General features: G+C 46.9%; 1 protein-coding gene across 2 annotated transcripts in view; it reads left to right on the top strand.

The window, feature by feature from the left end:
* Nucleotides 1-13,023, top strand: part of NT5E (5'-nucleotidase ecto) — a 58,900-nt gene extending 45,877 nt beyond the window's left edge. Inside the window, exons 4-9 of one of the 2 annotated variants that reach the window (XM_070418149.1) lie at nt 1,015-1,212; nt 2,109-2,263; nt 3,188-3,293; nt 4,122-4,271; nt 5,631-5,831; nt 11,011-13,023. In XM_070418149.1, coding sequence (XP_070274250.1) covers nt 1,015-1,212; nt 2,109-2,263; nt 3,188-3,293; nt 4,122-4,271; nt 5,631-5,831; nt 11,011-11,174 — 974 coding nt within the window. In that variant the 3' untranslated portion in view covers nt 11,175-13,023. Of the gene's footprint in view, nt 1-1,014; nt 1,213-2,108; nt 2,264-3,187; nt 3,294-4,121; nt 4,272-4,620; nt 5,589-5,630; nt 5,832-11,010 lie in introns of those variants that run through there. The other variant, XM_070418150.1, reaches the window with a different exon arrangement.
* The last annotated feature ends 239 nt before the right edge of the window (nt 13,024-13,262 follow it).

Genomic DNA, 13,262 nt, shown 5'->3' with positions numbered 1-13,262 from the left:
GACTCCCGTTACTGGTCCGTATGAATAAGCAATGCCTGCTGAAGTTCCCTGGACCCCTAACATCTGGTAGGAAGGAGGGAGGTGATAGGACCAGTGGCAGGTCAAGGATATCTGTTCTATCAGAACAACCCAAACTAGGTCATTGTCTCTGAGGAGGTAGATCGGAACTGCAGCATGCCTGAAGGAGGGGTGCAGTCACAGAACTGAAATGTGCTGGTGATTCGAGGCTCCCTGTATCCTGTGGCCGGGCTCCCCACCCTCATGCAGACACGTGCCCAGGAGGCACAGTGGGGTGATGAGTGGCTCCCACAGCTCTCCCAGGGGTCCCCTTTGAGACGGAAATCAGCCGAACTGCCATGTGAGATCTGGTGGACAGGTAGTGTGCGTGCTGGTCAGTCAGAGGATGAATGTAGCTCTTCCAAAAGCCATCTGAGGGACCCAGGATTTAACAGCAAAACCTGAAGGCAGCCCTTTGTCATTTCTGTTCTCGTTCATTAACAATCCTAAGGTCTGGAGTGTGTGTCTAGAGTGTCTAGAGGTTGCCATAACCTCACAAGAAGGAAATATGCTTTTATTATCTACCATGTGCCAGGCACTGAGCCAGGGAGTTCAGACATTGAATCCATGAAGTAGCCCTGTGAAGTAGGAGTTCTTTCACCCCTTTTACGGGTGTGGAAACTACAGTGCAGTGCAGTGAAGTGGGTAGTAAGAATGGCGCTGGGTCAGGAGGGAGGGCGGATCATCCTAGCGGTATTGCATCTTTCTGTCCTCACAGCACCAGGCACAGTGCCTGGCCTCAGGAAGAGCTTAGCAAATGCCTGCTGAGGATCTGTGTGGCAAAGGGGCGTTCGGATACATGGCAGGTGCCCCACGGGCTCTGAAAGACCAGCTGTGTGGAGCAGCGGCTGGCAAGTCATCAATTCAGAATTCAATGTCCTCGGGCCAATGGCCTGCTGGCCCACAGCCAGCCGTGTACAAGGGCTGACTTGATCAGCTTTGGCCCTTTTATTTTAGGCACCCCACCTTCCAAAGAGGTGCCGGCTGGGAACTACCCATTCATCGTCACCTCCGACGACGGACGGAAGGTTCCTGTGGTCCAGGCCTATGCTTTTGGCAAATACTTAGGCTATTTGAAGGTTGAGTTTGATGCAAAAGGAAATGTCATCACGTCCCATGGAAATCCCATTCTTCTCAACAGCAGCATTCCTGAAGGTACGTGAAACGGGGCCATGTCCCACTAACCCCAGAATTAAGTGGCTGGATTTTTCCTCCCTTTTTTTGTTATTATTTCAGGACAAGACTATAATATTTTGTAGAATTGGGCTTCTCCTGAATTTATCATTTTCGTGGATAAAGAGATTTAAAACACCCAAACGCCACAAATCCCTGTTTGCTTTTTTGAGTCCTTTTAGCATCAGACACTGTCCTGCCTCTTGGGCCTTTTCAAGCTTGGCCCTGGCGTGGGAAAGCCACTCTCAGCTCACGTCCAGAGGACAGCTGACGACAGAAGCAAAGGGGTTCCGACCCGGCAGAGCAGGGCTCCGGCCCTGCCCCACCCCGCCCGGCAGCAGTGTGCCTGGGGCAAGTCGCCCCAGCTCAGGGGCTTCAGCTACACCTCTCACCTGCCGCCTGCTGCTTAGCGTGATCAGGTCAGGGAAGGGGGCCTCTGAGGGGCCACAGTGCCCTGAAGGGCAATGGTCCCCACACAGCCACACCGACCTCCCAACAGCCAGAGGGAGGGGCCGGCCACGCAGACGGCAGAACCTCAGCAGCCTGTGTACTTGCCCCTGAGCCTTCATCACCCACCAGCACCGCCAGCGCCGTCGCAGGCGGGCCAGCCGGGACTCAGAGGTGATGAACTGATGGTCGGAGACACCGCACGTCTTCAAATAAAGGTTCATTCCAGGTCTTAGTACCAGGAAACAGAATAGAGGCTCCTAAGGAAGTTGCATAGTCAAAACCACAAGGTTCACAAGCACGGTAAAGCAGTGCGTACTCACACAGGTTGCGGAATGGTGTTTGATTCCTTCCTCAAAACGGAGGCCAGTGTGGGATCGGCTTTAACTACAGACTGATTTTTTGTGTGTGGTTATTTCTTTTTCTTCTAGATCCGACCATCAAAGCAGACATTAACAGATGGCGGATCAAACTAGACAATTATTCCTCCCAGGAGCTGGGGAAAACCATCGTCTACCTGAACGGCTCCAGTCAGTCGTGCCGCTTTCAGGAGTGCAACATGGGCAACCTGATCTGTGATGCCATGGTGAGTGGTCCACGGGGCACAGGGCCCAGGCTAACGGAGGGGAAGAGGGAGGCAAAGTAAGGGCATGGTCAAGATGTTTACAACATTCTCGTGGGTTTCTATCCTACTCAATTACATGCACCTGAACTCTATCAAGCCCACATCACTCAGACATGTGGGACCACGTGTTCGGACCATAGGTTCAAGCTTACAACTATAGCCATTGGCTATAATTGTGCTGGGAGGGCTCTGCCCTCCAAGCTGGAACTTGCACGTGGCCATGAGAGGACTGTGCCCTCTCATTAATCCGAGGCTTGAGCCTGTCCAAACACTGTAGCTGCTCTCCACAGTAAGCAGTGCTTACCTCTCCGCTAAGAGACTGGGGCCAGGGTAAGAAAACTCTCCGTTTTGCACTATTTTTTTTCCCAAACGAGAATATATTCATTTTATTTCTTGTAACTAAACATATATTTTGTAAAAGAAGAGTAAGAATGCAACTGATTCTCCCCAGTTTCAGGAGGCTGTTCTTGGGCCTTCAAAATAGCTGGTTTGGAATTGGCTGGGGACCTGGACATGGAGGCCAGGGTCCTTGTGGGCCTGAGGCCTGGAGTCAAAAGGCTTTCAGGTTCCGCCTTCAGGCGCCAGTGTGGGACCGGCCCTGGAGGGACAGCCTCACAGGCCAGTCCGAACGGAGGCCTTTCCTGACTCAGAGCCAGTTCGCTGAGGCCCATGGAGAGCACGGGGTCTTAGGAGAGGGGCTTGGAGCTTGAGATGGGTCACCGTGTCTTATTTTTCTTCTCATTCTGATGACTCTTGAGAGCTCTCTGGGAACACGGGAGCGGGGAGAAGCAGCTTCATGTCCTCAGGAGAGCCAACCACATTCCTGGACGGGATCCCAAGGAGGAAGACCCAGAATAACTCACGTAAACTCTGCTACCGTTGCAGATTAACAACAACCTCAGACACTTGGATGAAATGTCCTGGAACCACGTGTCCATGTGCATTTTAAACGGCGGTGGCATCCGGTCTCCCATTGACGAGCGGAACAACGGTATGCTCCCCAGGCTCGGGCCCTGGGCTCGGGGTGGCCGCGCCCATGGGCAGCCTCAGCTCTGCAGCCTGCCATGCACCACAGTGTCAGTGCGAGCTCACCGCCACTCAGTCCTGCCTCGCCCAGAGCGCGCGCGCACACACACTCACACAGACGTGTTTTCTCAGGTGTGTTTGCATGTGGAGGCAGCAGACTGAGGTCTGTGGACCCCAAGCTTGATCTAAGCTTCTGACTCACGAAGTTAAATGGGAATTGTTGCTGATTCATGCAAGGTACTGGCAGCCTGCACGCTGATATCTGGAAAGAGAAAGGCAGCACTATTCTGCGCTGGGAAACATACCACTGGATTAAATCCTTTCCGAGCACTTACAGACATCCAGGGTTACGTTATGTGGTGAACCACACCAGCCAGACAGCTGCTCAGACACTCAGGCACTCTCATAACCAGCCCGTTTTGGTGTAAGCCCCAAGCTGGTCGCGTTGTCTCAATCAGGGGCAGGCGGCAGGGAAATGCTGTCTGGAGGACCTAAGCAATGCTTAACACTCACCACAGATCCAGCCTCACGCCAGGAGATCCAGGCTAGGCACAGGCGACTTGGGAGCCACAGCCGGTCACCAGCTCCTGCCATCTTGCTCAGGGGGGAGGGCCCGGCCAAGGGCCTCTTGAATCCACTCCCACCTGCGCTGCATCAGGAGCCACTTAGACTCCGGGTGCTGATCTCATCGCCTCCCATCCCCCGGCCTCCCCCACCAGCCCTAAAGGAACCTGGTCTGGGGAATGCTTGTTCTCAAGATACCGCCTTCTTCCTCCTCTGTGACCACCCGCAGGCACGATCACGTGGGAGAACCTGGCGGCCGTCTTACCCTTCGGAGGCACTTTTGACCTGGTCCAAGTAAAGGGCTCCACCCTGAAGAAGGCCTTCGAGCACAGCGTGCACCGCTACGGCCAGTCCACCGGCGAGTTCCTGCAGGTGGGCGGTAAGTCCCTCCCGGGTGAGGCGGGATTCCCAGCTGGTGGGCTTCGCTCCTCTTCACCAGGACCTCTGTGGCCAGGCCTGTTCAGGTTTTCCATAGGCCAACACTGGTGCACAGTCTTTTAAAGGATGCGGCCTCGCAGACCACCGAGATGAGGTCAGCGCCAAAGCCCCGAGGCCCGGCACTGAGCAGTATTGACAGTCCGATTGGGACAGCAGGTGGGCCCTATGCAGGTGCAGGCCCTCCTAACTCGAACGGGCCAGCTGCCTTGAAGTCGTTTCTATTAAAATCTTAGTTGTTCAAACATTCAATACTCTTCATAAAATAAAATAAAGTCCTTCCTGTGTTCTAGTCATAACCATCTGGAACCCTGCAGAGGTTCAGAAGCGTGCAGCATCCAATCAGTTATTAACACGGACGATTTCCGGGAGGGGCACACCTGATTATTGAAGCAAGGGGTTCTAATTGGGCAGAACATTTGTTCTGGTCGGGCTCCAGCCCTGGCCTCACCCTACGGTGGTCTGGTTCCACGGTGACCTGGGCAAGTCCTCAACATCTCCAAATGCAGAGGAAACCTGCCTGCCCTGCTCATCCCACCAATTCCAGTGAACATCGATGAAAATAAATTCTTCTGAAATTGCCAAGGACTTCTGAAACGCTTTTGTCAATAATCCCACAGCCCCGTGCATTAACCTTTACATTAACAATCTTACTTGGCCCTGAAAGGATATCCTGGCCTCGTTTTGGTTTTTTTTACTGTAGATGGTGGCCCTGCTCGATGGGTGTGACTGTGTCGCTCTCCCTCTGCAGAATGCTTGGGACTGAGGGGCTGCAGAAGGTGGGGGGCCTGGGCTCGGGCCTGCTGCCTGAGGGGTAACACACACATTCTGCGTTTTTCCAGGAGAGTCGGGGGAACAGCGGGTTTTGATGCTCCAGCCCGGTGCTGGGGAGTTGTATGTCCTGTGGAAGTCGCTCAGGTCCAAATTATCACCATTTTGTACTCTTCAGCATTGTAACAAATGGCCTGCCCCTCTCATCTATTTCTCATTTTCCAAAGCTGCTGAACCAATTCATTTGGGATTTTGGAAAGATGTAGCTTCTCCCACGGAGCTGGTCCTTGCCCATTCTCAGCCAGAGCCCGTTTTCCTCCCGTGATTCTCAGGCCTCCCAGAAGGACTCACCCTAACCAGGAAAGGGTAGCTGCACTGTCACCTCAACTCCTGCTGAAATTTCACTCACACTCAAACTCAATGAAAACCAAGCCCAGGGCCCCAACTCCAGGTTTTGGCCAATATCTTTTTCTCAAAAACAGAAATTTCCCTTTGGGTCCAGTGAAAACATACAGACTCATTTCTTTTCTAGGAATCCACGTGGTGTATGATCTTTCCCGAAAGCCTGGGGACAGAGTGGTCAAACTAGATGTTCTCTGCACCCGGTGCCGAGTGCCCCATTACGAGCCTCTCAGAACGGATGAGGTGTATAAGGTGGTCCTCCCGAGCTTCCTTGCTAACGGTGGAGATGGATTCCAGATGTTAAGAGAAGAGGTACTAGAACATAATTCAGGTAAGCACAGGTGCCTGTTCTTCTCCACATCCCATAGGTACTCAGGAACAACAGTGCTGGTCCAAAGGGGGGAGCTACTCACGATGCCAGAGCAGCGAAGGCAGAGGCCAACTCCCTCCCGTGTGTGGGAACATGTGCCTGTCCCTTCCCAGCACCCATACCCAGCCATCCACACCAGGGAAAATGCATTTATAAATCAAAACTGTTTTTAAAACTCTTTTATGTACATATAAACAGCTATTTAAATGTTGAAAAATGAATTTTTTCATTTACAGAAAAAACATACCTCTAGAACAGGGGTGGGCAAACTTTTTGACTCGAGGGCCACAATGGGTTCTTAAACTGGACGGAGGGCCGGAACAAAAGCATGGATGGAGTGTTTGTGTGAACTAATATAAATTCAAAGTAAACATCATTACATAAAAGAGTACGGTCTTTTTTTTTTTTAGTTTTATTCATTTCAAACGGGCCGGATCCGGCCTCCGGACCGTAGTTTGCCCACGGCTGCTCTAGAACTTTAGGTTGGCCGTGGAAAATCATCATAGTACATCATCTCAGCTTTCTACAGAAGCTTTTAGTGTGAATGGGTCAAGGGGTGCATGGGAGATGACCCTGCCCTATATCCAGTAGTTTGCTTTCATCTATTTCTTTCATTTGTGACCTATTTCTTTGTCTCCGCATTTTGGCTGCTTCCCTATGTTGATAGAGTGGCTTTGTGTGCTAGGTGTCCTATAGGGCCCAGTGGCTCAGCCTCATTAATTACCTGAGGTGGACACTCTTGGTGCACCCCTTTGTGGGGTGTGTGCACAGTCTTGTTGTAGTTAAGCCTTGCACCGCCCTTTCAGCACAGCGCCTTGGTGGAGCACGTTATGGGAACCACACTTGAGCCAGTCAGTATTTCTGTCAGCATTTAGGGCCATTAGACACCAGCCTTTTAAAAATCCTTTTGAGAACCACATCATGTGCATGAAGTCCACCGAGAGAATACACTGCCCCTTCCTCTTCTCCAGGGAGAAATCAGTGTGCTTGCAAGACACGGGCACAGCTCCCCTAAATCTTCAGGGTGCGGCTCAGCCAGCTTCCTCCGCAGCCCTGTCAGGGCAGACCTGCCATTCCAGCTGCTGGTTCCAAGGAGGTAGAGAGCAGTCAGGGCAGAGGAGGCAGCCCTTCCCGGGGAAAGGCACTGGCTACTTCTGTGCACTCCACGCCAGAAGATGGAAAGGCAAGCTGAACAAGGTGTTCTCTTTAGCGCCATGAGGCAGAGGCTGATGGCTGGGCAGCACCAAGCCCATCCCGGCCGATGGGTGTTAGAGAAGAGGAACTCAACCAGAAGGCTGAGGGAGCCTGGGCCCTAAGGGTTCTCAACCCTGGCTACACATCAGAACCACTAGGGAGCATTTTAACTACCAGTACCTTGGCCCCGACTTTTAAGAGATTCTAATTTAATTGGGTAGGGAGAAAAGTCTCTCCCAGTGATTCTAATGTATTCCCAGGGGTGAGAACCAGAGAGGTCTTTTTTAAGTATTAGAGTGTGTGGTTTTATTGAGATTGTATTGACATATAACATTAGTTTCAGGTGTACAACGTAATGACGTGATCTTTGTATACATTGTGAAATCACCCAAGTCTAGTTAACATCCATCACCATACATAGTTACAAAAAATACATATTTTTCTTGTGATGAGGACTTTTAAGGTCTACTCTCATAGCAATGCGGTATTGATATAGTCACCATACTGAGCTTTACATTCCCAGCACTTTATCATTGGAAGTTTGTACTTTTTAATCCCCTTCACCCATTTCTCCCACCCCTCAGTACCCTGCCTCTGGTAACCACCAATCTATTCTCAGTATCTTTTAGGTTGGTTTTGTTGTTGTTGAATTCCACATATAAATAAAATCATATGATATTTGTCTTTTTTTGCTTATTTCATGTAGCATAATGCCCTCGAGATCCATCTGTGTTGTTCCAAATGGCAAGATTTCTTTTTTTTTTTTCTTCTTATGGCTGAATAGTGTGAATACACAGCATGGGGCAAAAGTAAGTTTACAGTTGTGATGCTTTGAAACACAGAATTTATTCTTGTATTATTATTATATTGTTTTCCATATGAACAACTGTAAAGCTACTTTTGCCCCACCTATATATACGTATGTCACAATTTCTTTATCCATTCATCCACTGATGGATACTTAGGTTGCTTCTTTATCTTAGCTACTGAAAATAATACTGCAGTGTACATGGGGGTGCATATATTTTATGTAGTGTTTTCATATTCTTTGGATAAATACTCATGAGTGGAATTGCTGGATCATATGGTAGCTTCATTTTTAATTTTTTCCATAGTGGCTGTGTGCATTTATATTCCTACCAACAATGCACATCGTCACCAACACTCCTTGTCTTTTTTATGACAGCCATTTTAATAGGTGTGAGGGCATACCTCACTGTGGTTTTGATTTTCATTTCCATGATGATTAATGATGTTGACCATCTTTTCTTTCTTGTTTTCATTAAATCTTTATTGTTCAGATTATTACAGTTGTTCCTTTTTCCCCCCATAGCTCCCTTTCACCCCGTTCCCACCCTACCTCCTACCCTTACCCCCCGCCCCCACTGTCCTTGTCCATAGGTGTACGATTTTTGTCCAGTCTCTTCCCGAACCCCCCACACCACCTTCCCCCCGAGAATTGTCAGTCCACTCCCTTTCTATGCCGCTGATTCTATTCTATTCACCAGTTTATTCTGTTTGTCAGATTTTTTATTCACTTGATTTTTAGATTCACTTGTTGATAGATACGTATTTGTTGTCCCTTTGTTGTTCATAATTCTTATCTTTACCTTTTTCTTCTTCATCATCTTCTTAAATACCCTTCAGCATTTCATATAATACTGGTTTGGTGGTGATGAACTCCTTTAGCTTTTCCTTATCTGTGAAGCTCTTTATCTGACCTTCAATTCTAAATGATAGCTTTGCTGGGTAGAGTAATCTTGGTTGTAGGTTCTTACTATTCATCACTTTGAATATTTCTTGCCACTCCCTTCTGGCCTGCATAGTTTCTGTTGAGAAATCAGCTGACAGTCGTATGGGTACTCCCTTGTAGGTAACTGGCTGTTTTTCTCTTGCTGCTTTTAATATTCTCTTTTTGTCTTTTGCCCTTGGCATTTTAATTATGATGTGTCTTGGTGTTGTCCTCCTTAGATTCCTTTTGTTTGGGGTTCTCTGCACTTCCTGGACTTGTAAGTCTATTTCTTTCACCAGGTAGGGGGAGTTTTCTGTCGTTATTTCTTCAAATAGGTTTTCAGTATCTTGCTCTCTCTCTTCTTCTGGCACCCCTATAATTCGGATGTTGATACAATTCAAGTTGTCCCAGAGGCTCCTTGCACTATCTTCATATTTTTGTATTCTTTTTTCATTTTGCTTTTCCGGTTGGGTGTTTTTTGCTTCTTTGTATTTCAAATCTTTGACTTGATTCTTGGGATCCTCTAGTCTGCTGTTGGATCTCTGTATAATATTCTTTATTTCAGTCAGTGTATGCTTAATTTCTAATTGGTCCTTTTTCATATCCTTGAGGGTCTTGCTATATTTCTCGGAGGTTTCTAGAAGATTTTTGAGTAACCTTATAACTGTGGTTTTGAACTCTATATCCAGTAGTTTGCTTTCATCTATTTCTTTTATTTGTGACCTATTTCTTTGTCTTCACATTTTGGCTGCTTCCCTATGTTGGTAGAGTGGCTTTGTGTGCTAAGTGTCCTATAGGGCCCAGTGGCTCAGCCTCACTAATTACCTGAGGTGGACACTCTTGGTGCACCCCTTTGTGGGGTGTGTGCACAGTCTTGTTGTAGTTAAGCCTTGATTGCTGTTGGTATCCCTGGGAAGAATTGCCTCCAGGCCAATTGGCTGTGAGGACCAGTTGTGTCTACAGTGGGAGAACTTCTGTGCTGGAGACATCTTTATGGGGCAGGACTGGCTTCAGTGGGGCTTTGGCACTCACTGAGTCTGCCCAGGTTTTTAGGTGGAGAAAGGCCAGGCCATTCATATGCAAAAGCCTCTGTGCAGGGCTTGGGTGGGGTTGTAAATTGGGTGGGGTGGGATCTCAAGGAATCACCAGGGCAGAGCAAACCGCAATGACTGCCAGTCTTATCTGCCTCGGGGAGGTCCCCGGATCTGTGTCCCACGGCCCGTGCAGGAACAATGACTGCTGCAAGCACCTCTGGGAGAAAGCCACCCTCCCGTTCCTGCTGATGCCAGACAGTCCAGTTTTTCTCCATATGAGTCTGGGTCCCCAAATTCTCACCCAGAACTGGAGGGAGCTTGTATCTCCCTCCCAATTGAAAAAGACAACAGCGTACCCAGCTGCCAGCCCCTTTCACGCATGCCTCCACACCTCTGCACTTCCACACCTCTGCACCTCCTACCAGACTCAAGTTGCTTTTCTCTTTCCTTCTAGTTGTATAATTTCCACTCAGCCAGCATTCCTGTGGTTCTGGATGATATTCATTTTGTCTTTTAGTTGTAGTTTTAACGTGGTTGTGCGTGGCAGCAAATTCAGGTGTTTACCTGTGCCGCCATCTTGATTCTCCTGAGCATCTTTTCTTATGTCTGTCGGCCATCTGTGTGACTTTTGTGGAAAAATGTCTATTCAAATCCTCTGCCCAATTTTAACCAGATTTTTTTCTACTGACTTGTATGACTTCTATATATTTTTTTACTACAAACCTCTTATCAGATACATGATTTATAGAGTGGTATTTTTTAAATAAATTTTGCTGGATTCCTAAGGGTTTGTTGTAGTAGGCAATTAGTATTTCTTTATCAGCTCTCCTTTTGGAAATGAAGCCCCGTTGCCTCTCCAGCAATTATGTGGAAATGATTCTGGAGCAGGCAAGCAAACAGAAGCCACTGTATGTCTCAACTCGTTTCTCTTGTCCAGTTCCCCAAGTGCTTTAAAGGCAATGATGTCCACAAACTTTCCCCTGAGTTGCATTCACACCTGGAACACGAAAAGGCACTTGTGATCACCGCTCTTCTATTCTTCCGGAACACTTTACCTCTACAACGAAAGGACTATTCCCCCAATTACAATTACAAAGAACTTGAGAGAAATGCATTGGTTGTCTCCTCTCTGACTATTGATACCTTTTCTGTCACTAAAATAATGTCCATGTTTTCCTAGGTGACCAAGATATCAACGTGGTTTCTCAATACATCTCAAAAATGAAAGTCATTTATCCAGCAGTTGAAGGTCGGATCACGTTTTCTGCAGGAAGCCGTTACCATGGAAACTTTTATCTAATAGTCCTCTCAATTTTGGCAGCTATCCTTGTTTTATACCAATAGCCAGAAAACTCTCCTTGCCATTAATGTGTGAAACTGCCTTTTAAGAACTTTCTTTATAATGGCACAGACCGTCTTCACAGGCTCCTAGAAGCTGAGCTTAGAAGATCGTAAATAAAGACATTGACATCATCACTCAGGATCAACAACTTAGTGAACACACAGGAAAAGAATTTAAAATGAGCCCTGAGAGAGGAAGACCACCGTCTTCGGTTTGCATATGCATATTTTAAGCTGTTCAGAATACTTAATGGACTCCTCTCTTCATGGATAACAAATTTCTGCTTTATTTCTGGTCTCTTCTTTTTCCTGTTATAGTAAGTTGCATGGACTAAATAAGAGCATCATTCTTCCTTGTGCCTCCTACGTTCCTTTGATGAGTCAAGGAACAAATGATGCATCAGATAATGGGACCGGCCAGGTCAAGGGGCGGGAAGAAAGGGAAGGGAAGGAAGGGCACCCAGGACCAATTTTCATTGCAGAAGAGAGCTAAAGGACATAGGTTTCTTACATAGATATTTCCTGAGAGTAGCAGTAGAGTGCCTGGCACATGGCATTAACTGTTTACAAGATTCCATTGGTTCTGCTTCTGTGCTCTTTCCTTTCTTCTTAATTTTAAGGTGTCAAGAAGAGAACCTTCTTAGACCAGGTGTCATTCTAAACCTCCCCAGCAAGTGCCAATACTGTACTTATTCTAGTCACACCACAAACACACACACACTCCCCCGTCATGGCACACCTAAAGGGGAGACAAGGGTTGATTTTTTAAAAACGGTGTACAACAGCAGTTTGAAGTCAGCTCTGCCTCCAACCTGGAACAGTCACTCTTAAGTCATTCTCAAGTCTACTAGTAGATATGAGAGCTCCTACCTGGGCGTGGGCCCCTCTGCGTGAGTGCTCAGGAAATACCCAGACTGAAGAGATGATTTTTGCCCAAAGGTGGTTGTGGGAACATGTGAACCTGCTCAGCGTTGCATGATCCAATGAGAAAGGGAAACCTTCACCTTAGAAAACAGTGAGCACCTAAGAAAGAAAGAGCACCTACAATGACCACAAAATAAAACTAAACAGAAACTTGTATGGACCATAAGGGAGTATGGGAGGAGTTTCTGGGGTGCTACAGTTTTCCATGTCTATCTGGTTGGTCACAGGCTTGTCCAGTGTGTGAAATCCATTGAACTGTACGTTTGTGATTTATACACATTTCCAAATATATTTATGCATATAAAAAAGTTAAAAATAGTGAGCAAACAGTAGCTAGAGGTTTGGAGAGGGAATATGTTTATTTCTTAATGTTTACAAATATTAAGTACCCTTGGCATAGAATATACTTGTCATAACATCTGTATAAAGGTTGTGGCAGTAAAATAATGTCCTCAGTTCTATGTATATACACATTCTATATAAATAATGTCAGTAAGATTGTAGGGAGCCCGAGCTGGTTTGGCTCAGTGGATATAGCGTCAGCCTACGGACTTAAGGGTCCTAGGTTCGATTCTGGTCAAGGGCACATACTTGGGTTGCAGGCTTGATTCCCAGTAGGGGGTGTGCAGGAGACAGCCGATCAATGATTCTCATCATTGATGTTTTTATCCCTCTCTCCTTCTCCTTTCCTCTGTGAAATCAATAAAAATAAAAACAAAAAAGATTGTAGGGAAAATTAGAAGGGCATTTGGGGTATATTTTTTATGCTTGGACTTGTAAAATAGAATAAATTCTACTAGAGCACAAACTTTAAAGAACATTTTTATAACTTTTCTAAATATGTGTGCATGTGTTGTGCAATGGTTTAAGAAATGACCTCAAAAAGCTTTGTAATTGCAGATTCCAAACAATAAAATTGAAGATAGGCTCTTTGTCTTTGGTAGTTATTTCTTCTTTCTAGTGAACACCTATAACCCAAGACAATAAGAAAACTTATTTCTGACTGACAGAAAACTAACAATTTACTGATATCATTTCCCTTGATCATAGGCCACTTGCTATCAATAACCCTCCCTGTCCCCCCTCTCACCCCAAAAATGGAAAGAAAAATACATGTAATTTTTAGTGAGGCGAGAAGAGTAAGTAAAGAATATTTTAAGTAAGACT

This window comes from Myotis yumanensis, unplaced genomic scaffold, assembly GCF_028538775.1.
Source record: "Myotis yumanensis isolate MYYU_CA2020_CCGP unplaced genomic scaffold, mMyoYum1.0.hap1 SCAF_6, whole genome shotgun sequence".
Lineage (NCBI taxonomy): Eukaryota > Metazoa > Chordata > Mammalia > Chiroptera > Vespertilionidae > Myotis > Myotis yumanensis.
Note: the sequence above shows the minus strand (reverse complement) of the source record. Positions and strands in the feature narration are given on the sequence as shown.